The sequence below is a fragment of the Oratosquilla oratoria genome, unplaced genomic scaffold (genome assembly GCF_046742065.1).
Source record: "Oratosquilla oratoria isolate Oo_2021 unplaced genomic scaffold, ASM4674206v1 SCAFFOLD45, whole genome shotgun sequence".
NCBI lineage: Eukaryota > Metazoa > Arthropoda > Malacostraca > Stomatopoda > Squillidae > Oratosquilla > Oratosquilla oratoria.
Window position 1 is genome coordinate 5,865,093 of NW_027467710.1, and position 27,249 is coordinate 5,892,341.

The 27,249-nt window shown below is 39.4% G+C and overlaps 1 protein-coding gene across 2 annotated transcripts in view; it reads left to right on the forward strand.

The window, feature by feature from the left end:
• LOC143023315 (serine incorporator 1-like) overlaps nt 1-24,906 on the forward strand; it is a 92,530-nt gene extending 67,624 nt beyond the window's left edge. Inside the window, exons 10-11 of one of the 2 annotated variants that reach the window (XM_076181848.1) lie at nt 11,703-11,753; nt 19,176-24,906. In XM_076181848.1, coding sequence (XP_076037963.1) covers nt 11,703-11,753; nt 19,176-19,459 — 335 coding nt within the window. In that variant the 3' untranslated portion in view covers nt 19,460-24,906. The remainder of the gene's footprint in view (nt 1-11,702; nt 11,754-19,175) is intronic. The other variant, XM_076181849.1, reaches the window with a different exon arrangement.
• The last annotated feature ends 2,343 nt before the right edge of the window (nt 24,907-27,249 follow it).

A 27,249-nucleotide genomic window follows, 5' to 3' on the forward strand; every position in this document is an offset into this window, starting at 1 on the left:
TCTTCAATATACCAAGGCTTTTTCCCCCTTACAAGGGAGGTAGCCAAAAAGGAAAAGGCATAAAATCATTCCCACCCATTCCATCCTTGAATACACTCCACACCCCTCCACCCCCCCTCTTATCTTAGCACCTCCCGGATGATGGGTCATCCCTGCACCTTGTCCACTGCCCTGGATCAGAAGCAGTGTCGCAAGACACATCACATCCACAGCAAGGCCGCTTCATTAAATCGGCGACCCCCCCCTCTCCGTCCCCCCATGCATAAAAGGAGAAGACGGGGAGAAATCCCTTTTGGGCTGTGTCAAAATTTTGCTCACACATATTACCTCACCCCCCATCCCCCCACCCATTCCACCTCATGCATCACATCATCATCCATATACAACCATTCTCCATTCACCCCTGTTTACTGTCCTCTCCCGTCCTTCCTCAATGGACATTGCCCTCTTCTCCATAGCCCCCTTCACCCCATCCATCCACCTCATCCTAGGACGTCCCCTTATGTTCACTCCCTCCACATCTGCATTCCATACCTCTTTTACTAGTCTTTCTTCACTCATTCCTTCCATGTGTCCAAACCATCCTAATACTCTTTCATCAACCCTATCTCCCAAGTCCCTTTCCACCCCTGTTCTCCTCCTCACCTCCTCATTTCTCACTCTATCTAGCCTAGTAACCCCCCATCATACTTCTCAGACACCTCATCTCAAACACATTCAAACTCCTTATCTCTTCCTCTCTTATGTTCCATGTTTCTGCCCCATACAGTGCAGTTGACACAATCACTCCTTCATACAGTCTCCTCTTAGCATCCATTCCCAAATGTCTATTCCTCATTACACTTTTTAATCCACCAAGGCATTTACTTGCTTCTCTCAATCTACATTCTACCTCCACCTTCACTCCACCTTTTCCTGCCACATTTGCACCCAAGTATCTAAAACTATCCACTTCCTCCAGTCGCTCTCCCTTAATGCTCACTTCCAGTCTACTGCCACTTTCACCCCTTGTACATCTCATCACCTTACTTTTACCCACATTTATCTTCAGCTTTCTTCTATCACACACTCTCCCAAACTCTGTCACCAACTTCCTCAATCCCTCCTCTGATCCTTCGTAATTTCTTTTTTCTTTCTTGCGTATATTCACATATTCATTCCTAAGTTTTATATATGTTTGCCATTTGGATGTTTTTTGTCTCTTCCATCTTTCCCAGGCTTTATCTCTTCTGTCTTTAGCCTCACTGCACCTTTGTTATACCAACACTTTATATAAATCTCTTTTTGCTTCTTCTTTGGTACATATTTATTGATTCCTTCCTTGTATTTTTCTTTGAATATGTTCTGTTTGTCTTCCATCTTTGTTTCCTCTTTGGAGAATTTATCCCAGTTTGTATTTTTGAATTTTTTTCTTAGTTTTACAAAACCCGTTTTGTTGTAATCTTCCTTCTCTATGTTTATCATTCCTTCCTACATTGTTTTGTTCTTCTAATTCACTCTTTTAGTATATAGTCACTCTTTCCAGTTGGTGTTTTATACTCCAATTTGTTCACGATATCTGGTTCAGAAGTTAATATTATGTCTAGTTTCGATAGTTCCTCATTATTTCTATATCTAATGTTTTCCTTAACCCATTGTGTTAAGGTGTATTTGATGGTCATATCCAGTAGAATGTTGCTCCAAAGTTCTTCTCCCCCTTTTACTATCATTTCTTCCCAGGTTATATCCTTTGCATTAAAATCACCCATAATTACTATGTTACCATCTTTCAGTAACTCATTTAGCACATTCATTGTCTTCCAGTAATTTAGAATAATCATCATCAGACCAAACCTGTGTTTTTGGTGGCACATACACTGCTACAACTTTTCTGCTTTTCCTATTTTTGTTTATAATTTTAATCATAATTAATTCCACATTATCTTTGCCTTTATTTATCTTTGTCACATTTAAACCCTTTTTGGTCAATATTATGACACCACCTCCTTACTTGTCTGTTCTATTTTTTGCCCAGTGGTTGTATAGACCTTGTCCCACTATGTTGATAGAGGTCCTTTCAGTTTTGTCTCCACAATTCCCATAATGTCAGGTTTCTCTATTTCTAGTCAATTATTTAATTAATTCTAGAGACCATACCACCAATATTTGTGTATGCCACTTTTAGTTTCATATTTTCTCCTCTCTTTTTTGGTGTAAGTTTCCATTTATATGTTGTACCATTTTTTCAGTCTCAAGTCCAGAACTCTCAATTTTTTTTTTTTTTTCCGTCTCTGTTCTTTTCTCATTTCTATCATTTGCTTTCTCTATCAAGAACTTCCATCCCTTTCATAATTCTGAAGATGGTCAACAAGTAGTCGAGTATGTGTTAGGGTTAAAAATTGTGAGAGTGAGTGGTTATAGGTAAAAGTGGGGCTGTGCCAGGGCTCTGTAATGTCACCATAGTTATTCAATATGTACTTCAATAAGATGGTAGAGGAGGGAAGTACAAGGGTGATAGGTTGGATATGGTTGGTGAGAATAGAGGGAAGTGGAAGGTGAGCCAGTTGTTGTTTGTTGATGACACTGCATTTATGGCTGGTTCAGAGGAGGCTCCAAGGCAGCTATTGATAAAGTTTGGAAGAGTATGTGAGAGGAGAAAGTTGAAAGTAAATGTGGTTTAAAATAATGTTGAGATCCACAAGGGGTTACAGTAACAGAGTTGGAGGTAAGTCTTAAGGAGAGAGGCTAGAAGAAGTGGAAAGTTTTAAATATTTAGGGTTAAATGTAGCAGGGAATGGAGGAGTAGGGGTGGAGGTAAGCTGTATAGTGATGTTGAGATTCTATAGGATGATCTTAACATTGTTCACATGGTCGGTGAAGTGGCAAATGGACTTCAATACCTCAGAGTGCAGCATGTTAAACATGGGCTACACAACCCTGAAAACAGATATAGCATAGATAACACTTTTTAGAGAAAATTGAGTGCGAGAGAGACTTGGGAGTTCTAGTGAGTCCTGACCTTAAATCAAGGAAACAGTGCATTAGCACCAGGAATAAAGATAACAGTATTAGGTTTCATTGCTAGGATGATTACAAATAGAAGTGCAGAGGTAATTGTCAAAATATCTAGTGTTAGACCCATCCTTGACTACGCAGTACAGTTTTGGTATCCGTCCCATAGAATGAACATCAATTCACTAGGATCAGTACAGAGGAGAATTACCAAAATGATACATCAGCTCAGAAATTTACCTCATGAAGAGACTTAGGCACCTTAACTTATACATACATATACCAAGGCTTTTTCCCCCTTCCAAGGGAGGTAGCCAAAAAGGGAAAGGCATAAAAACACTCCCACCCATTTCATCCCTAAATACACTCCACACCCCTCCCACCCTCCCTCTCATCTGAGCACCTCCTGGATGACGGGTCATCCCTGCACCCTGCCCACCGCCCTGGGTCAGAAGCAGTGTCGCAAGACACAGCACATCCACAGCAAGGCCGCTTCATTTAATCGGCGACCCCCACTCTCCGTCCCCCCTTGCATATAAGGAGAGGACGGGGAGAAATCCCTTCGGGCTGCGTCACTTTACTCACACATACTAGGGCCCACCCCCCGCCCATTCCTCCTCATGCAATCACAACATTATCCATATACAACCAAGTGTGGAGTAATCCAATAGTGGTGTTAAGTGGATCAAAGGCTTTAACAAAGGTAATGTAAACAAGGTCATCATATTAAGACAACAGGGCAGGATTTGCAATGATGTATTTAAATTGAACAAATTTAGATTTAAGAAGGAAAAAGGCAAGAATTGGTTTATAAATAGAGTGGTTAATGAATGGAATAGACTTAGCAACCATGTAGTGAGCGGTGAAACTATCAGTTGTTTTAAGAAATGGTTAGACTACTTTATGGATGGGGATGATAGGTGGTACCTAGTGTAGGCCTTATGGTCTCTTGCAGTCTCCTTCATTCAAATGTTCTTATGTAAGCAAGTAAATGTCTTTGGGAGAATGAAATGTGTATCTAGGGATGTATGCAAAGAGAAAACTGTAGGAAGGGGTGATTGTGCCTGCAACACTGTATGAGGTGCATTGGGCAAAGACTTGTTATTAATGGGAGGCAGAAAGTAATTTAGTTGCATTTGAGATGAAATGTATAAAGTGGTGATAACAAGGATGGATAGAGTGAGAAATGAGGTGAGACTTAGAGCAGGGTTGGAAAGAGAGTTAGTAGATAGGGCTGATCAAAGAATACTGGGATGGTTTGAGTACCGTATTTTTCGGACCATAAGGCGCGGGCAAAATCCTTAAAATTGGCCAAAATCAGATGGTGCGCCTTATGTGTGGCTTCAGTGCAAAAAAAAAAAAAAAAAAAATGCCTCGGACAGTGACGTACTATTTTGACACGTTTCGTAGCTACCCTGCCGACGGCGACAGTGCATAGGCCTAGCAAAAGTTACAACGAAGTTATAACCAAGATGCATGTATTTTGACAAGAAAATTGCGAAAACTTCGACAGTTTCCGGGTCCATGCCACCGCATTCATTCACACTATCATGGCTATGGCATGATAGCGTCCACAACACAGACAGCCATTTTGTATTGGTCTAGTCTCGCTCCACTCCGACTGTAGTCATTTGGGTATTTTTTAGTTTCGACCATGGGCGCAATATAGCAATAGAAAATTAATTATTGATTTTTTGAATTAAAATGTATCTACGTAACATGCAATTTTGTGGGTGGAAATGAAAATAAAAAATACCTTGCTACAAGCAAATATACTAATGAACGAAATCGGTAGCATAGGATCGGGACGCCATCTTGTCGTCTGTCAATTGACGGCCTCGGTGCTTCCAACAGTACCTCGCCTGGTACATTTTCTTGAAGGAATGTTATGGAGTGGAGATACATGCATTCCTTCAAGCTGCAAGAACTTTGTATACCCCGTAAGCTGAGAGAGTGGTTGAAAAGCCCGCCAACGTCTGTCACGATGACGACAACGAGGACGAGCCGGATGACATTTAATATGCAGGTAATGATTTATTAAACACAGGTTAGGTTAGACGAATTTATCATCCTTTCATTTCTTCGACATCGGCATCTATCATAACAAACGTGGCGTACCATTTGTCCGACACGACTTCGTTACTTACGAAATCTGTTTAGCACCTTTTTTGTATTTTATTTCCGCTCACAAAATTGCATATTACGTTGATACATTATAATTTACAAAATTAATTAATTTTCTATTGCTATATTGCGCCCATGGTCGAAACTAAAAATTTACCACCATTTGTAATAAATCTTGTGTTTTGTGAATAGAGAATTCCGGGAATAAATCTGCTGATGTTGGTTTTATTCCCCACAATTCCCATAACGTATTTATGTTGCTTTTTAGGGGTATTGGCAGGGCAGACTGTCCATGGAGGTGGTCTGATTTCGCTGACCAAAAGAAAAAATATATCATTTTTGTAATTTTGCTAAATCCCAACCAATTTTTCTCATTCAACAACGAAAATTTTCAGTTTTGAATGCACATATACATGATTATCCCATGACGAGACCAGGTGCGCCTTATGGTCAGGCGCGCCTTATGTAAGGACGGGGAATAGCAAATTACGGGTGTGCCTTATGGTCCAAAAAATACGGTATATGGAAAGAAAGATTGAAAGAAATAGTAAAATGGAATGTGGAAGGCAGAGGTGGGTGGAGTGAACTTGAGGGAAAGACTGAGAATGAGATGGATGGGTGTATGAGGTGAAGGTGGTCTTGAGTAAATGAGGAATGTCTTTTGAGCATGGAAGGCAGACAGGAGGTAGGTATGAGTGGAGAATGGATGTGAATGAATGATAAAATGATGCAGCCCAAAGGAATTTCTCTTCATTTTCTTTATTACCCATGAGATGAGGGTGGGTTGCCATGAACTAAAATAAAATGAAAACAAGTGGATATTGGATAGGTGTGGGATGGATGCATACCTTGGTTGGTTACCTCCCTTGTAAGGGGGAGGAGGATTTTTAGTATATAAGTGCAAATCTCCTGGATGCAAGCTTCAGGCTAGGGTATGAGGAAAAGTGTCTTCACTTGTGAAAACCCCATTAATGAGAACCTACAAGTCCTATATGGGTTTTATATGACTATAGATGCCAGGCTAGTCTTCAGTGAAGTACACACAGCAATCTTTTAGCCACTGCTTAATAGTTTCATTAGTGTCATAGGAAGCACCATCCTTCATGGAAATTGAAGCACTGCACTTTTAAAACTGGTAGATGATTATAGCAGTTTGAAATATTTCCTTTGGTTCATAATTTTATTTTTGGGTAACACTACAAAGGTCCCTAAAACCATGACATAGGAAACAAATCCAAACTTAAAATGTGTCTTGGTGGTTTACTGTCCTCTCAATGAACTTAGGGTGAAACTGGTCACTACCAGGGTATTGATACACTCTCCCACCACAGTTGCCAGGCATTGTAAACACTGCTTTATCACTCTAAAACACCAGTATACATTATAGCAGATCCTATACACCATATTTATTGGCAAAATAAATTCTCCTGACTTGCTGTTAGTTACAAATATCTTTCACTATTGTCTGTGCATTGCATACAATAACATTCCAGTCTAAGGTTCCTATACCTGATATCCCATGCTAGAAACTTTAGATCATTGTCAACTTCCCTCTTGATAATGTTTGGTTCTGAATGTTCTGTGTAGCCTACCAGAGTGAGATTTGGGTATAGGTGTGCAAGCCTATTATCTTTACAATTTCTTTTCCCAATCTTGTACTAAGACATAGTGTCTTGAGATAGTTGATGTTTCTTCCCCATTTTATGCCACAAATGCACAAAATAGAAAACTATCACAAGAGGAAATTGCATCAAAACTAAGAGCTTAATTTTAACTAAACTGCTAATTACCAATGCTCATTGGTAATTAAACAGCACATACTGTAGTCATTGATAAATGTATGAGGTGCATTGGACAGAGACTTGTTATTAATGGGAGGGAGAAAGTAATTTAGTTGCATTTGTGGTGAAATGTTTAAAAGATATAGTAGTGATTACAAGGATGGATAGAGAGAGAAATGAGGTGAGGCTGAGGGTGTAAATTTGAACCTTTGCAAATGCATTTTTCCCCTCTCTTCTACCTTACTTGAATGTCACAAATATATTGATGCAACTTAATTTTTACTGAAGTAAAATTCTAGTTGCATCATTATATTTATGACATCTTTTAGTGTGTATATTATATATAACAGGTTATAGAAATTCACATATAATCTGGGTTTCAGTTGTCAATGGTACTTGTAAATTATTCTATCTATATACCAAAATGTGTCTCCCATATAAGGGAGGTAGCCAGCCAAGGCATGCACCCACCTCCAACCCATACCTATCCATCACCCATTTGTTTTCCTTTTATCTTAGCTCCATGTGAATGAAAGGCCATCCCTACCTCCTGCTTTCTGCACATTACCCATGTCAGAAGCAATACAGCACACTCACAGTAGGGCCCAACAACCAAAGCTTATCCATTTATGCATAAATAGACAAGAAGAAATCCCTTCTGTCCACATCAACTTATTGTTCATTCACACCCATTCTCCACTCAGACCTATCTCTTGCCTTCTCCCTTCCCTGTTTAACCCCTTCCATACGGTGCCGCACACGTAGGCGTCATGGACTTAGATCTCGGTGGCAGCAGCCAATGCCAGCCGTACGACGTGTCGTAATAATACTCGCATCATAAAATATAGTCACCGCTTATATCGATCGTTCTCTCTTCACCCGTGAATTTTGATAACCATAGAAAATGCGATTACAAAAGAATTAGAAAGAATGTCATTATGGAGGGGCGACTACAATAAATATAATCAAGACGCCGATATGGCAGCCTCGCAAATACACTCGCTCCCCATGACGCCTACGTGTGCGGCACCGTATGGAAGGGGTTAACACATTCTCCCTTTACCCAAGGCCCCCTTCACCCCATTCATCCATCTCATACTTGGTCTTCCCCTTAACCTCTTCACTCCGGGGCACATCGCACGTCTGGCAGCATTAGCTGCCCGACGTGTGATGTTGCGTCATAATAATCACATTATAAAAAATAAAGTCAGTGCTCAATCGTTCGTTCTCTTTCACCCGTGAATTTTGATAACCATAGAAAATATGATGAAGCCAGTTTAGAGAGAATGGGGGTTACGTAGGTACGACTACAATAAATATAATCAAGATACCGACGTCGGCATCATCGCGTACTCACTTGCTCCTCATGCCGCCTAAGTAGGCGTCACCGTATGGAAGTGGTTAAGTTCGCTCCATCCACCTCTACCATTCATATTCTTATTTCTATCCTTAACTCATTAATTTATATCATTTGTCCATACCATTCTAGTAGAGTATTCTTTCATCAGCTCTGCCAACTCTCTTTGGACTCATACTCTCCTCACCTCATTTTTCACTCAATTCATCCTTGTAACCCTCACCATACTTTTTAATAACTTTATCTCAGATATACTTAAATTTCTCCTGTTTCCCTTAAATTCCAAGTCTATACCCCATACAATGTCACAGGGTCTTTAAGGTGTGCATTTTCATGCCCGCACCATAACGTGCCTAAATTTAAAATAAGGAGCACTAACAAATGAGCAAATTAAAACCCTTGATGTCAGAAAATCACATGGCCCAGACGGAATTGCAAACTGGATACTGAAGGAATGTATGGAGGAATTAACTGACAAAATATATAATATAATTAAATCCTCACTTAAAGAAGGAAAAGTACCATTGGACTGGAAAAAGGCAAACATTGTACCAATTTATAAGGGAGGTGATAAAGAAGATCCATCTAACTACAGACCGGTCTCACTAACAAGCACAATAGCAAAAATTTGTGAAAGAGTTGTCAAAAACAGATGGGTTAAATACCTGGAAGAAAAATCTATAGAGAACCCAAATCAATTTGGATTCAGACAAGGGAGATAATGTACAATAAATCTGATCTGCTTTTACTCAAGATTAGTAGACATAATACAAGAAAGAGATGGATGGGCGGACTGTGCTTCTCTGGACCTGCAAAAGTCATTCAATAAGGTACCTCATAGGAAACTAATAGATAAGATAGAGTCAAAGGGTGGCATCAGAGGAAAATTATTGGAATGGATGAAAGACTTCCTGATTGGGAGGAAAATGAGAGTTGTAATTAGAGAAAAATTCTCCAACTGGGAAGAAGTAAAAAGCGGTGTCCCGCAAGGATCAGTACTGGCCCCGATCATGTTCGCCGTATACATTAATGACATGAATGAAGGCATGGAGTGCTATATGAATTTCTTTTCAGATGATGCAAAATTACTAAAGAAGGTAAAAACGGAAGAGGACTGCAACTCATTGCAACAAGATCTGGACACGATATGTAATTGGACTCAAAAGTGGGAAGTAAAATTTAATACCCTCCTCCCTCGATTTAAGAACGCTCCATATTTTCGATATAACAAACAAAAAATTTTTGTCCCAAAAATCAAAATACGAACTAAAAATTCGCCATAACGAATGAAATCCCATTGAAAAAAATTGCTGTATTTTTAAATCATAAATATTAAAAAAGAAAATTATTTTTACATCATGAATATTAAAAAAACAAAACAATAACTGCCATATGTCCAGGTAAGAAAAAAATAAAAGTGAAAATAGATACGCAGGTACTGAGAAAGAACCAACTGCCCAATTTGTTATTGTTTCAAAACAACGCCGTGTACTGCTCTGTCTACTCACTCGGTCTCGGTTAATCGTGGATTATTAGCATTATTTCAAGTGACATTGTGCCTCCTAAGCGTTATTATCTACTTTGGATATTGATATTTTATGTGTCTGTATGTAATTAGCTGAGAACAGTGTTCAAGATTATACATATTTAATGTTGTTGACTTTATAGGGACATGAAATTTGTTTGTAAGAACCTATCTGACATAATATAATGGGTTTATATGGGAAAAAAGTGCTCGATTTAAGTATATTCGATATACGAATGTTTTTTCAAGAACGTAACTAGTTCGTAAATCGAGGGAGGAGTGTATAAAGAAATGCAGTACAGTATAATGGAATTTGGAAAGAGCAAAAGCAGAATATCAAAAGATTACAGAATTGGGGAAGATAAAATAAAAAAAAAGCAAACTTCGAAAAAGATCTTGGAGTGATGATTGGAAAGGACATGAAACCAGATAAGCATATAAATAAAATATTCGGAGAAACCTAGAACTTATTGAGGTCAATCAAAGTGGCATTTGCTTATATGGATGAAGAATTGATAAAGAAAAGACTAGCTACACTAATAAGACCAAAACTTGAGTACACAGCATCACTTTGGACACCCAGGACCAAAAAGAATGTTAAGAAACTAGAAAGAATACAATGAGCAACAACCAAACTAGCACTGACTCTCGCTGAACTAACATATGAGCAAAGACTGTCCAAATTAAATCTACCAACTCTGGAACAAAGAGAAAGAGATCTGCTGACTATCTACAGAATAATGGAAGGAATGGAAGTTTTAGACAGGAACGACTTGTTAGTGTGGGACAACGGTAAAATTATAGAAAAAACCTGAAAAGGAACAGTTTCCCACACAGAGCGATAAATACATGGAACAAATTAGACAACAAAACAGTATGTGCAAACACTATACAAGATTTTAAGATAAAACTTGATGTGGAGAGATAAAAAGATGGGTCATCATGAGCATAGCTCCCCTCCCATATATTACAACTAGGTAAACTAGGTAAATATACATATACACACTAAGGGCTTTTTCCCCATTACCTGAAACACCTACCATGACACTGTAAAAATACAGATTCAAACACAACAGTTGCAGCACTTCTCCCACCCCACCCCCACACTCACATTTTTAAATGACCTAAAATCTCAGCATCATATAAGTTCTTCTTTCACCATCTATTTGTTAATTCATTAATGTTTATTCTCTGGAACTTTTTCCTTCCATTTAATCTTTTGGTAGTTTATGTTACAAAATTGTTAACGTAATGTACAATTTTGGCAAGAGTACAATTTTGGCAAGAGCACAAAAATTAAGTTCATATATGATAAATTGTTAACGTAATGTACAATTTTGGTAAGAGCACAAAAATTAAGTTCATATATGCAAAGCTAATGTACAGAATGTAATGACATGAAATTCTATCAATATAAGGAATATGCAGAGCATGATGTTGAAAAGTAAATTTTGTCCTGATATTTGTGTTTTGAGAATAGGGCATTACCATTTTTTACAATTTCAGAAAGTGTATTTGAGGATGTAGTTTTGTTCTTAATGCATCCATAGAATGCCATTCAAATAACTCTCAGACTTGCATCATATTTAGATTGAGGTCATAGAAATAGTGAGCATTTATTTTGCCTTCATTGGATCTAAGTGTTGTAATGTCTTCAAGTGGTTAGAAAATTTGTGGATCTAGTCATTTCATGAAAAAGAGGCCAAATGTATTGTTAAGTATCTGGTAAGGTGGCCAATTTGTAACTCCAGTTTTTGTCCTTTATCATTTTTCTGTGATTTCTTTCATAAATCAATATCTCCAACTATTTATATTTTTCTAGTATTTTTACATTTTCTATCTGCTATATAGTACACATTGTCCATGACTTTGTAATGTTGGTAGGATAATGTGTATCATTATGGCTTTCTCCTTTCCTGTGCAGCTCACAAAGGTACTGGAGACTTGCCACTAGTAACCAATGAAGTTGTTCAAGGTACATGACTTGTATTTATCATTTTATTTTTGTTTTGCTTTTGATAAATCTGCATGATATTGACATATGTATACCAACAGCATTTTTCCCCTTACAAGGGAGGTAGCTAAAGTCAAAAGCATAAATCCACTCCCACCCAATTCATCCCCATTACCTCCACTCCCATTCACCACCCCTCCCTCCCTCTTTTCTTGGATAATGGGTAAAGAGGGAGGGAGGGGTGGTGGATGGGAGTGAAGTATGTGGGGATGAAATGGGTGGGAGTGGATTTATGCCTTTGACTTTGGCTGCCTCCCTTGATAATGACATTGGGATTTATTTATAGTTGTCAATTTTGGTTATACTGTATCTCTATGAATTCTGTTTGCAGCAGTAGTTTATGTGCTTTGATTATTTTTTGTATTAACCCCTTCCATACGGTGCCGCACACGTAGGCGTCATGGACTTAGATCTCGGTGGCAGCAGCCAATGCCAGCCGTACGACGTGTCGTAATAATACTCGCATCATAAAATATAGTCACCGCTTATATCGATCGTTCTCTCTTCACCCGTGAATTTTGATAACCATAGAAAATGCGATTACAAAAGAATTAGAAAGAATGTCATTATGGAGGGGCGACTACAATAAATATAATCAAGACGCCGATATGGCAGCCTCGCGAATACACTCGCTCCCCATGACGCCTACGTGTGCGGCACCGTATGGAAGGGGTTAATGCCATTTCCATAGTAGATTCATTGTTTACATCTCTGATTTTGATTAGGAATGCATGTTGTTTTTTATTTTTTTTTAATGATGTCGGATGTGCAGGTTGTGGACACAAATAACACTTTCATATTGTATGACTTTTATTTGCTTGAGTTTGGTGAGGGAGTGATAGTGAATATTAAGAAACAGGTTACTATGCATGTTTTCATGTATTGACAAGACAGGAAATTGTGGTATCCAAGTGTGGAAATCACAAGCAGGAGAAGGTTGTAGGTGGCCTGACAGTGGTGTGGAAAAATAAAGGATGATATCAGTGGAATCAGTGAAAATTGTAGACTGTTTCACCAAGTGGAAAACCCAGAACCCCACAGAAATGCAATTGTTCTTGGAACTCCCCATAGATCTTTCTTGAAAGAAACTTTGGACTATATTCTGCTTTATTAGTGAGGGACTGGCTGAAAGTGGGAGGGAGAGGGGACTAGTCACTGGTTATTGGCTCTCCCTGTGTGAAAAAAGTATAAAAAATATAGTTGAATTTGACAGAGAGATCTTTAACCCAGTCCTTAGAGATGAAGGGGTTGACAGGTTTTGAAAATGGACAGCTTCACTATCCATCTTGCATGACCACCTATGTATGTAGGTACCTGTCATTGGTCCCTTGAAGCAATGAAAGAATGAATGAAGCAAGAGTGGTCAATTTAAGTATATGAGTGATGAATGTAAGTCAGAATAGTCATGTGGAGGCAATAGAATTGAGATGCTCAAGGACTGTGCATGAACTTGTAAAATTGCTACTTGATAAAAAGACAGCTTACTCTGCCAAGACTAGTCTTGCTTTAGTAAGAACAGTACGCTATTATTTTAGTAAGAATTATTGTATCACACAGTGTGCAGTAGTGTTCTAATAACCTCAGTCTCTGAAATTAAGCTGTAGAGATAATAAAGTTATAATGTAAGATAAGCAGAGTAAGATTGTATTTTAGTGATTTAAGTTTATCATTATTATTATTATTATTTTTTTTTTTTCTATCTAGAAGAAGAGCAAAATGGCATGAAAGAAATGTCATTTAAAGGCTGGCTCAGGCAATATGAGGAAGAGATTCAACTTCTTAAATGTGATCTCTGAGAAGGCTGAAACCTTTTCACAATCCCATGTGTGACCTACCTTTTCTCCTTCCAATGTTCCTGAAAGTGGATGGTGCACCATGAAATAACCTTTGAGCCAAAGCTCAGTGAACAGACATCCCATGGAGTTCCATCTATCTTGCACCAAGTGTTTTGCTTCACTGGAGAGTGATGCAGCTGACCATCATGAGTTCTTGGTGGTTAGGAATTCTGTTGCAAGGTTATGACAAAATCCTTTGGTGAAAGACTAAATGACATGTATCAGCTGGGTCATGGTATCACTAAAACTGTTCAAGGCATCAGGGAATACAATCGGTGAAACAGTGGTTATGGTTGTTTGTACAGGTAGCAATGATGTGGGCAGGGTAAGATTCAAAGGCTCTTTGCTGGCTCGCAGTGGAACAACATAACTATAGAAATCAGCAAGAGAGAAAAACTTCTTCCTCTTTGTCCTCTTTTTCATTGTGTTCTTTTTCTTCATCTTCTTTGTCTTCTTTTTGTTTTCCAAGCACCATGACATTTATGCCTCTGACAGGATCCATCATTTCTTGAGGACCTTATTATGGACCAAAAGATTTTCTGTCAGCATTATCTTTATAATCATTGTAATATTAGAATATGACAAAGTACTTGAAGGACTTATGAATGGATCTGAGTACAGACAGGGTTGGGAGAATATAGAATAGGCTAACTGAGGTATGAAAATGAAAATTAAAAAAGATATCCTCGAAGGATTCTTGAGTCAGTGGCACTGAGAATGAAAGCAGGTTATAGACCAAGAAAAAGGCATCTGCTTGGGATAATTGAAACCTTAAGAGCTTGTCAGGAAACCAAAATTGTGCATGGATGCCCATATAGACTAAGATGATGACCAGCTCCATTAGAGGGGTGTATCAGAAGTAAATTAGTAGTATTGCTGAAGAAGCAACAAGGTACAATTCTTACATGGGTAAAGCAGGAATGTGTGTGAGGCTTATCCATGCCTGGCCACCTTACTTTTTAGGTCATAGCTTGTAATTGGGAAAAAAAATGTTTTCATTTACATCACGTGCTTTCTTGTTCTTGAACCTTATAACCTCTTGAATACAATAATGCCTACATGTGCATCATGAGCCGCGAGGGGGTATACAAGGATGCCAGTGTCGTCTTCCTGATAGTATTTATTTTGTAGTTATAACTGAATGACTCCCATATTCTATAAACAGGCTTGATTACATTTTCAGTGATGTTATATTTATTCAGGATGAAAGAGAATAACTTTATATATTGTAATGCACCATCATCCATTGGTCAACCTGATGTGTACATATTTGACTTGTATTTAAGAGGTTAAAAATCATCAGTCCAGACATTACTCCATAGTCACTTTGTACATACATACATATACCAAAGGCTTTTTCCCCCTACATGGGGGGTAGCCAAAAAGAAAAAGGCATAGAAACCACTCCCACTCACATTCCATTTCCTATATATTCCACTCCCCTCCACCCTCCTTCTTAAATTGGCACCTCCTGGATGACGGGTCATCCCTGCATCCTGTCCACTGCCCTGGGTCAGAAGCAGTGTCGCAAGACACAGCACATCCACAGCAAGGCCGCTTCATAAGTTCGGCGACCCCCCCCCTCTCCGTCCCCTCATGCAAAAAAGGAGAAGACGGGGAGAAATCCCTTCTTCTTTTTTGCATGAGGGGACGGAGATGGGGGGGGGTCGCTGAATTTATGAAGCAGCCTTGTGAGGTGTTGAAAAAACTTTAATTGTGAAAGTATGGTGTGCTGAGTTGATATAGATAATGTAGTCATACCCTCACCAGTCCTAGTGTCCCTAAAGCAAATAGAGTAATTTTGCTTCAGCTGAAAAAAATAAGGGGAAATAAAATGTGAATTCCAGAATTTATTAAAGAGTAAATTGGTGTTTCTGAATAATGTTTGTAGCTATATGTATTTCATAGTACATTCATATACCAAAGGCTTTTTTTTTCCATTATAATGGAGGTAGCCAAAAAACAAAGGCATAGAAACCACTCCCACCCATTCTACCCCTATCACATCCCACACCCCTCCACCCTCTTCCCTCCCTCTTATCATGGCACCTCCTGGATGACTGGTCATCCCTGGATCTTGTCCACTGCCCTGGGTCAGAAGCAGTGTCACAAGACACAGCACATCCACAGCAAGGCCACTTCATTAAATCAACAACAACAACAACAACCCCCTCTCTGTTTCCTCGTGCAGAAAAGTAGATGGGGAAAAATCCCTTTAGGCAGCATCAAATTATTTCTCGCACATGCTTTGTCAACCCCCATCCCCCACCTATTCCACCTCATGTGTCACAGCATCATCCATATACAACCATTCTCCATTCACCCCTATCTTCTGTCCTCTCCTGTCCTTCCTCAACAGACATTCCCCTCTTTCCCAATGCCCCTTTTACCTCATCCATCCATCTCATCCTAGGTCACCCCATCATGTTCACTCCTTCCATCTCTGCCTTCCACACCTCTTTTACTAGTCTTTCTTCACTCATTCTTTCCATGTGTCCAAACCATCCCAATACTCTTTCATCAACCCCATCTCCCAACTCCCTTTCCACTCCTGTTCTCCTCACCTCCTCATTTCTCACTCTCCAGCCTAGTAACCCCTATCATAATTCTCAGACACCTCATCTCAAACACGTTCAAACACCTCTTCCTCTCTTATGTTCCATGTTTCTACCCCCGTACAATCCTGTTGGCACAATCACTCCTTTATACTATCTCCTCTAAGCATCCATTCCCAAATGTCTATTTCTCATTACACGTTTTAATCCCCCAAGGTATTTACTTGCTTTTTCAATCTACATTCTACCTCCACTCCTCCCTTTCCTGCCACATTTGCACCCAAGTACCTAAAACTATCCACTTCCTCCAGTCTCTTTCCCTTAATATTCACTTCCAGTCTGCTGCCACTATCTCCCTTTGTACATCTCATCACCTTATTTTTATCCACATTTATCTTCAACTTCTTTCACACACTTTCCCAAACTCTGTCACTAACTTCCTCAATCCCTCCTCTGATCCTGGTACAAACGCAGTGTCATCAGCAAACAGCTGGCTTATCTCTCATTTTTCTCCTATCCAATCCCTGGCCCACCATCCTTGGATTTACCTCTTGCACCACCCCATCCATGTATAAATTAAACAGCCAGGGCAACATAACACATCCCTGACGAAGTCCCACCTTTTCCTCAAACGACTCACTTTCTCCATTTCTAATCCTAACACACGCACTACTACTCTCGTAAAAACTCTTGACAGCTCCCAAAAGCTTTCCTCTTATCCCATATATCTGCAATACCTCCCACAGTGCCTTCCTGTCTACCCTGTCATAAACCTTTTCCAAATCCATAAAAGCCCAAAAAAATCCTTACCTTTTCCTATAGCTTTCTCACATATCCGTCCTACCACAAAAATCTGATCTACACAACCCCTACCTGTCCTAAACCCACACTGTTCCCCACCAATTACTCCCTCTGTTCCCCTCCTAATCCCTTCAATCAAGATCCTCCCATAAGCCTTCCCAACTTCACTTAAGCTGATCCCTCTGAAACTGCTATACTCACACTTGTCCCCTTTTCCCTTGTAAAGTGGAACTATACAGGCACTCCTCCAGTCTACCATCACTGTACCTCCTTTTTTTCAGACATTCTGCATGACAACCATCCAACCCAGGTGCCTTACCTGCTCTCATTATCTTAACAACTGCCTACACCTTCATCTTTCCTTATTTCTCCTCCATTTTCCTCACTCATCATATTCATTTTCTTAGCACTTCCCACTGCAACTACCTTTCCCTCCCTATCCTCCTTCACATTTAGCAACTTCATAAAATACACTGTTCATCTTCCTCTCACTGCCTTCTCTTCCATTATCATCTCTCCATCTACACCTTTTACCTTTTCTTCTTTACTTGATTCGTCCCCTCTTCCTCTCTTAATTTCTTTCCAAAACATCTTTTTATTATTTTCAAAATTTTCTGTCATACTCTTACCCCATTTCACATCTGCTCTCCTCTTTACTTCCTTTATCTTATGCTTCACTTCTCTTCTCTTTTCTTTGTACCTCTCCAATGGTTCTCCCATCCTATTTTGTAACCAATCTGCAAAAGCTCATTTTTTCTCTTCTACAACCTTCTTTGTTTCCTCATCCCACCACTCACTACCCTTCCTTCTATTTCCTCACATCTTCCTTGTTCCACACACCTTGAGACTCCCTCCTTGAACCATCCCCATTCTTCCTTCACTCCTAGTTCTACTCTATCCTTCACCTCCTCCCACTCCTGTCTCAGTTTCTTCTTGTACTCCTATTCTTTTTCATTTAAGCAGTTCACTCTAAGCACCTCCCTACCTTTTGTCCTTTTCCTCTTTCTCCACCTATCCTCCACTCTCAACTTACCTTCCAGAAAATGATCTGATGTTCCCCCACTCTCTCCCCTTAGAACATGTATATCCTTAACTCTTCCAACTATACTCCTATTTACCACTACATGATCCATTAACACTGCCACACTTCCATCCATCTTCAAGACATTTCTCCACCATCAACTCTCCACTACGATTCTTTCCTGGAACTCCACACTTCCTAACCACTCCATCTCTTGGTTCATTTCCTACCCTAGCATTAAGGTCTCCTAATACCACTACATTGACATTTCTCCCTAATCCCTCTATACACTCATTTAAGTCCATCCAAAAACCCTCCCTTTCTTCTACACACTTCTCACCAGGCCCACATGCACTTACAAAAACCCACATCTCACTTCCCAGTTTCACCCTCATCCACATTAATCTTGGAGAATCCTTCTTCCACTTGACCTATCTCTTCACTTCACATAGGCTGGCAGTGGTCCTTAGGGCCCTCTCATGGGTCTTTCTAGGAAGAATATTTGGGTTATTGTCTGTTATATTAGTGTGGGATTGTTTCTCTCTCACCAACTGAAAGTAGTAGGAGGAGAGAACTCGCCAGTTGTCAGCTCTCCTTTGTGAAATGTAGTTGAAGTTGAGAAAGGAAGGTCTCAGCCCTAGTCCAGACTGAATGGCAGTCCCTTGGGGCTTTTATCTCCAGATGGAGGTGAAGGGGTTGATAGGTTTTGAAAATGGGCAGCAGAGAAATTATTCTCTCTGCAAAATATATTGGTTGGACCACCACAAGCAGGTACCCATCATCAGTCCCTACTGTGCATGCATCCACCCAGTTCATGCACCCTACTTTGAGCCATTCACAACACTAAAACTAACTCATTTAATGTATCTTGTCTTTCAATACGCATAAATAGAATAACATGGGGGTTACACCATATTTCATGATTTCCTCACATATTGTTGTCAGATTTTTTCATATAGTTGTAAAAAAGCAATGTTGTACATATATCAAAAAGATCTCTTCCCCAGTGTTGTAACTATGAAAAATGCCAGCTACCATTTATTATTTTAGTATGAATTGATCATAAGAATTATTTGGATTTTATATTACAGAATACATTAATTCTCTTTGACTAAATCTTTTACATCTGAAGAAATGATAAAGTTTAAAAATAAATTTTGTTTCTTGTCAGGTACTACAAGTGACCCTGAAACTGGAGAAGGACACCATGTGTGGGACAATGAAGAAGAAGGTGTTGCATATTCATGGAGCTTTTTCCATGTAATGTTTGGCTTGGCCACTCTGTATGTCATGATGACTTTGACCAATTGGCTGACTCCAAATTCGGATCTGACTACCCTCTCCAATAACATGTCTGCTGTCTGGGTTAAGATTGTATCCAGTTGGATCTGTTTGCTTCTGTACACCTGGACTCTGGTAGCCCCACTCATGCTCACCAACAGGGACTTCTCTTAAAATGGATCATATAAGTTTTAAGAAAGAAAAAGAAGTTGTAATGGAAAGGTAGAAGATAATGCATTAAAGAAGACTTTTATGATATATCTAGTTAGAGGGACGAGAATAGTTAATCTCAAGAATTGTGGCTACCAGTGATAGCTTTATTGCAAAGTTTTTCATATATCACCCACTGTAGGTTGCACTTAACTGCAAGGGATGATCAAACAGGCTTTAAGGTTTGGCTTAGTTGTAGAGAAAGCTTTCATTGCAGGGTTGAGGGTCTATCCCCTCCTAGTTAATTCAGCAGTGAATGAGTACTGACATCTGCTTAGGAGTCAAATTGGGGTAGAAAGATACTGACCACCCTATCACATCATCCCAAGACCTTTTTTTTTTTTTTTTCGAGATGTGATCCAATACTAGCTTGGGACAAATTATCAAGGCCCCAGTAATAAACCACTATGTCATGAAAATAATTTTAATCATGTTTATCCTTTGTGCAAATAAATCAGTTATTGAAGACCCTGATGATAATTTTATAAAATGGTAACATCTTGAAAAATCAGATATTTAAACTTGAAAGACTGGGAAGGATTATGGACAAAAATCAGATCTGTAAATTGGAAGACTGGACAGCATTGCACTGCACGGTAAATATATAGTAATATTTGCAATATCACAAGGTGAAATCCTCCTTATATTCTTGGGCAGGACTAAACCACTAAGTTTACAAGTCAAATACTGAACACTATATATTTTGCTTCCAATTGTAATGTTTTGTCTACAAAGAGTAGCTTCCAGCTTTTATTTGTATTTTTACTATCATAGGCACTGCTATGCAGCAGTGCAGCATTCTAAATTCAACTGCATCATTAAAGCAAAAGTTTGATTTTATCAACATGTTCAGAATTCATTATTGTTATTTACTGATCAGCTTGGTAGCTTTTAATTAGCAGTAATTGATATTTTGTCCAAATCACCTTGAACTCAACTAGATTATTGTTTGGGATTTTGAAGATGTATATATTTTTATTTAGTGTTACCCATCTTTTATTCATGAAGACCAACTTAAATGCCAGAGGATTTTCCAAAGTTGAATAAAATCTGGCAGCATCCAAAAAGTATGTATAAGAATGATCTTCGTCATATATAAACAGATATAAGCTTTCCCGTTTTCATTACTTTTCTGGTCATTATCAATAGGTGGGTTGGGATGGTGAAACTACACTTTTGCCTCATTATGCTACTGTTGATGTATGTTACATTGAAAATTCATCTGCATAAGATTTAATAATACCACTAAAAATCATAAATGCTAATTTTTTTTAACCAATTGGCATTTTCTAGTTAATTTGTTTTGAGAGGCATACATGTAATTCATGAGATGTTGATTTCGTAAAACATGGCATTAAATTTTATCAAGTAATTTCCCTGTAGTAGAATAATAGGTGGAATTGTAATGTTCTCACTCTTGTGTATGTCATTCCAGTAATGGTGGTATGAAAAAATAATAAATTGTGTACATATAGTAACCCCTCAATATAATGAATCCCATTATAGTGAATGTTGGATATAACAAATGCTATGTTCCTTCCAAACTACCCATTGATATGACATAGTTCAATATATAAGATGGAAGTTCACAAACAGTGATGCTGTCTGTGACTCCAAGGAGGCCCTGTGTGTGTATTTACCAAGTTGTATTACACGGGAAGGGAGCTATGTTCATGGTGAGTCTTTGTATCTTTCAGCATCGTTTTTTTTTTTCTTAAAATCTTGAATAGTATTTGCACACCCTGTTTCTTTATCCAAGTTATTCCATATATCCATTACTCTGTGTGGGAAGCTATTCTTTTTCCGATCTCTTCTATAGTTATCCTTTTTTAGTTTTTTTTCATGATCTCTTGTTTTTCCATTGTCATTTTTTAGTAAATCATTCCTGTCAAGGATTTCCATTCCTCTTTCTCTTCTCTGCTCTAGTGTTGGTACATGTAGTTCCAATTTCAATAATCTTTGTTCACATGTTAATTTGGAAAGAGCTGGTGCCAACTTTGTTGTTGCTCTCTCTATTCTTTGTATAGATTTTTCTTCCAGGTGTTTAACCCATCTACTTTTGATCCCTTTTTCACATATTTTAGCTACTGTGCTTGTTACGGAGACCGGTCTGTAGTTAGTTGGATTTTCCTTGTTTCCTCCTTTATATATTGGTACAATGTTTGCATTTTTCCAGTCTTGTGGTACCTTTCCTTCTTTGAGTAAGCATTTGATTATAGTGTGTATTTTGTCGGTTAATTCCTCTACGCATTCCTTCACTATCCAATTTGCAATTTTCTAACATCAAGGTTCCTTATTTGGTCACTGATTTCCTTCATTGGGGGGGATTTCTGTCTGTGTTCCCTCACAGTTAGGTTTGTTCTCAATTGCGAATACCAATTTGAAGTAGTTGCTCATAACTTCTGCCATTTCTTGTTCTTCAGTGTATTCATGACTTCCTTGGCGCAGCTTTTCTATTTCCTGTGTTTTTTTAGTTTACCATTCACATATCTATAAAATAGTTTCGGTTGTTCCTTGCATTTTTCTATTATTTCCTTTTCATAATTTCTATTTTCTTATCTGTGTATTTTTACATAATCCTTTCTTAGTTTGATGCATGTTTGCCATTTGCTCTTTTTTGTCTTTTTCCATTTTTTCCAGGCTTTGTCTCTTTTATCCTTGGCTTCACTACATTTTTAGTTGTACCAGTTCTTTATGTATATTTCTTGTTTTTGTTGTGGAACATATTTGATCACACCCACAATATAGATTTATTTCAGTATATTCCATTTCTCTTCCATCCTTGTTTCTTCATTTAGGAATTTTTCCCAGTTTGCATTACGAAAGAATTTTTTAAGTTTCTCAAAATTCGTTTTGTTGTACATTGGTCTTCCTATTCTATGTTTCTCATTTCTTCTTGGGTCTATTTGTTTTTTTTTTAGTTTGAATTCTATTAGTACATGGTCACTTTCCTATTGGTGTTTTGTAATCTATTCTGTCTACAATTTCAGGTTCTGATGTATGTGTGTGTGAGTGTGCATGCATGTGCATATGTGTACATGGCTTCCAACATTCATGGGTTAATGTGAATATGGAATTTCTATGAATAATTTTCAAAGGATACTTAAAGAAATAATCTGAAAACCCCTAAATCAATTTTGACACTCCTAAATAACCAAAATGATAAAAAAAATATTCATCACAGAATGTAGTGCATTATACTTTGTTCTTATTATTGTATTTGTGTAGAACATATTGATTAGTATTTTAGACAAATGATTTGGATGATGGAGAACATAAGCACAGGGGAAGGCTCGGAACCCTAAACACACTAACATTTCGTTCACGTAGAACTTCATAGTGTATGGAAAACAGTTTTCCGTACACTCTCTGAAGAAGTTCTACGCGAATGAAACTTTAAGAGTGTTTAGGGTTCCGAGCCTTCCCCTGTGTTTATGTTCTCGATCATCCAGAACAACATATGTATGTTTGAACTCATGGGACAGCAATACCTTTGAATATATTGAACTTTTGAACCCCCCGTGGTTTGTTAAATCCAGGCTTTACTGTACTTCAAAAGCTAGAACCAGTATGAATTAGAAATTAAGGTAGTTTTAAAAGTACATTCATTTCATGAAGTAGATGTACTGATGAAGATAACCATGTAAAAGAAACTTTCATAGATATGACTGGAATTGTTCCATTGTAATGAATCCTTTTTCAGAAAAAAAGCTCATTGTTCATGCAATATTCATAAAATGAATCTAGCTTGCTTAAAACAACAAACTAATGTAATAACCGGTACATAGTAAATTGTATCTTACTAAAAATTGCAATACAAACAGGAAACTTGTTCAACCAGACTTTAAGCTGAAAAAAATTATATACCAATGAAGGAAATTAGTAAAACTTGTATTTTTCTTTTTACCAGTCTCTCCATTTATTTATCCATTTTCATTGACACCACTTTCACTAGACATGGAGTTAACTCACCTACTGCTTTATACCCTGTATTGCAAAATGTTATTGACTCATTTATAAGGTTTTCTAGGATATTGGAATTACCTTTGGTAAAAAAAAAAAAAACTGGGATTCAGAGAATGGATTCTAAACAAATCATAAGACTTGTATCATTGTGATTACACTAAATTCTGGAGAAAGTGGATGTTGGTGCTTCCAATGTAATAAAACTCCTAAACAGATAATATATATATGTATTATATATATATATATATATATATGCAAAATTAACACAAGAGAAACTTGTAGACAGTAAGCACTTTTGTATATTACATCTTCAGACTCAGTCTGAAGATGTAATATACGAAAGTACTTACTGTCTACAAGTTTCTCTTCTCCTGTGGTTGTTTTGCATTCTCGTATCACGGTGATGTGATTGCTTGCATATACATTACATAGGCTCCATTTGTGTGTGCCTAATTGGTTCAAATTAATTTGATTATGATAGTCCTGTCTTTGTGCTGTAGTCTGGATAAGTAATGGTTTACTATTTCAGTTTATAAGATGATGTTTCGTCATTCATCCAAAGTTAATAATCTCCTCAAATTAACATCCACTATTTCATCATGCATCTGCAGTTTAATATCAACTATCCAGTCAAACAGGATACTGGTTCTGTAATGTAAAAATTACTATGCCACCATGCACTTTCAGCTACTATTTATGGAAGTTATATTATACTATTCACTTTTGAGGTATCTCGGGTTCATAAACCACAATAAATTTCTGTCCAATTGTGTGATTCTTTGGAGTGGGTCCTTGATATAATATATTGATGTCAACAACATGAACTAGCATTAAGAAGGAATAAAACAAATTCTGGTCACAATAGCAAAAGTGTAAAGTTGATGTCTGTTACAGTAAAAAATGGAGCAAATAATGAAGCAAAACAAAAGTAGTCATATACCAAATATCCATTAAGGTTCATCTTAAGAAGGAAATGTTTTACTGAAGGTTTTAGATGGTGAACTGGATGACAAACTGTGTTGAGTATTTTAGTTAATTATATAACTTACATTTGTGTTCATGGACCTTAACATAATTATTTTAAGTAAATCCTGGATGTCTTAGGTTATGACAATTGATTATCCATCTTTCTTCTGTCAAATTGAAGTATAGTACCTAGTATATGATAACCATTAATTTTGATGCCCCAGTTAAATGAAAAATTTAATTTGGATGGTGATAATGGAGACCATTGTTATTAGGAAAATACCATTGATATGTTTTTGTGAAGGAATAGTTTAAGTAAAAAATTCATGTAATATATTTTGTGACTGTGCAATATAGTTATTTATTTTCAGTATTTCTGATTAGTACTTGTAACAATTTGTTGAAATGGATTATGTAATTTTGAGAGTATTATCCACAAATTACTTGAATGCAGTTTGATTATATAGATTTAACAACAATTATCTAGTATTTTTAACCTTGCTAAAAATATATATATATATTGTATATAACTATGAACTTCTCATTTTTTAATTTATTAATTTAGGACCAGTGACAGGTAACTGAATGATGGAAAGCAAAGCTCTCCAAATTGCAAAACCTGTCAACCCCCTTACCTCCATGAGGAGGTACAGACACTTGTTCTCCGGATACCTAGTTGTATTATACAGGAAGGGAGCTATGCTCATGGTGACCCGTCTTTGTATCTTTCAGCATCAAGTTTTTTCTTAAAATCTTCAATAATGTTTGCACACACTTTATCTAAATTATTCCAGGTATCCAGTACTCTATGTGAAAAGCTAGTTTGTTCCGAAGAATACAAACTCTTCGGTACTCCTTACCCAAGGATACGCGGCGCGTTTCTACCGCTAACACTGTGTGTGCTTGAAAACACCTCACTCTGAGGGTCTGGGCAACCATTATCCTCAGTAAGGGGCCCTCCTGGGGCAAGGGGGCCCCCCACAAGGGTAGGAGGGTAGAAGCTCCATTGTCTAAGCGGTAGCGATCGAGTCAACATCTCTCACAGTCCGGCTAACACTGAAGTTCAGTTCGGGGACCGTATTCCCCGCTCCCGTGCTTGTATCAGGAAAAATTAATTTCCTGCGCCAAACCCGACATCGTTCGATTGTCTCGAACGAAAGGCACGCACTCTGCATCGGCCTTCTACACCCTTCCAACGGCGTCCTTTGTGTGGAACGTCCTGCATCGCCGCCTTCCCCCTGCTTGGAAGCGCTTGAGACCCCTGTTCCCTCCCTTTATCCCTCTCTTATCTCCGCTTCTCTGTAAGTATGGAATCTGGTCCTAGTGTTGTTGTTCGTGATAGCATGTGTGCCTTCGCCCGCGGTGAATTTCGCTGCCGGGCTATTCTCCCACCGACAACTGTGGACCCACACTCTTGGTGTATCCATTGTCGGAATCTGGAATGTTCCCCTTCATCCCCGTGTACTACGTGCGCTCAATGGGGTGATAAGCAGTGGTCCGCGTATTTTCATGCTCACCGGAAGGTGCAGCCACGGGTCAAAGTACGCGGGCAAGGAAGATGGCTTCCCCCCTCACCCGACAAAAAGAGAAGGCATGCTACGTCGGCGGAGGACGCGGGCAGTTGTCTCCCCCCTCCTAAGCGTAGTAGACGGAAAGGTTGTACAATAGCCGCCCCGAGTCAGTCTCAGGCTAAATTGTCTCCTGTTCCTGCCCACAGGGTGGTTAGCTTCGACGGGCACGCGCCTCTGGCCCCCGCGAACTACCCCCCGGGTACGAGGTTTTTTCCCGGATGCGTCCGCCGTCCCCGCGATGCTACCCGGCAGCTCCACCCCCCCACGGACAAAGGAACCGAGTTCGGAGATTCGGAGCGCGTCAGCCTCTTCTCCTTCTCGGGTGACCCCCAGTCCCCCTTCCACCTATGGTCAGACGAGCCGGGTCATCACCGGAACCCTTTCTATGCCCGGTGGGCAGGAAGCCCGAGGTGTACCCACACGCGCGTTCGTCGTAGGTGACTCAGCTTCGTCCAGAGGAGGCAGTCTCCCCTTGGCGTCTCCCGGACCATCCGCACCCAGGCGGGACTCTCCAAGAGGACATTCCCCGGACCTCCTCCCCACTCTCTGTTCACTCGTCACTACGTTGAAGGAACAGATGGAGGCCCAACGGGAATTTGTCCGCGTTTCTCAAGCGCGGTTCGTGCACCGCACGGAAGCTCGTGAGGAGTCTCCGCCCCCAAGGGCCCCCCTCGACCAGCTTCCACTTGCTCAGCCCCCCCCCCCTGAACCCATCAGTGACGAGGATGGTAGCGTGCGGTTCCTCTCTGCCCGTGCCGACCCCTCCTACGCCGACGACGATGTCCACTGCGCCGTGCACGCTCCCTTTCCCCTCCCGTTTCCCAGTCGGAATCCTCGATGGTGGTCCCACCTTCCTTCTCGGACGTCCTCGCGAGGGTTCGGAGGGCGAATCGACTGGGCCCCCCGAAAGAAGAGGAAGCCACATTCGAGTCTGACATCTTCATGACGGCCAACTCTCAGAAAGCCCAGCCTACTCCCCTCCACCTTCCATGGAGTACGCAGACGGCGAGAGCCATGGCCCAGGCCTCCGACGCTCTCGCAACAAGGACGACCGAGAAGGCGCGTTGGCTTCCGGTCCCATTGGAACACCAGAAGCGCTTCTACACCCCATCGGGGTCAACCCTCAGAGCAGCCTCGATCCCGGCGAGGTTACCAGAGCTGGTTAAGGCGGACGCCGAGTCGCTGCGCAGACGAAACGTCCTCCTCTCCGGCAGGGAAGTCAGCGACCACATTCATTCACTGGCTCTGTCC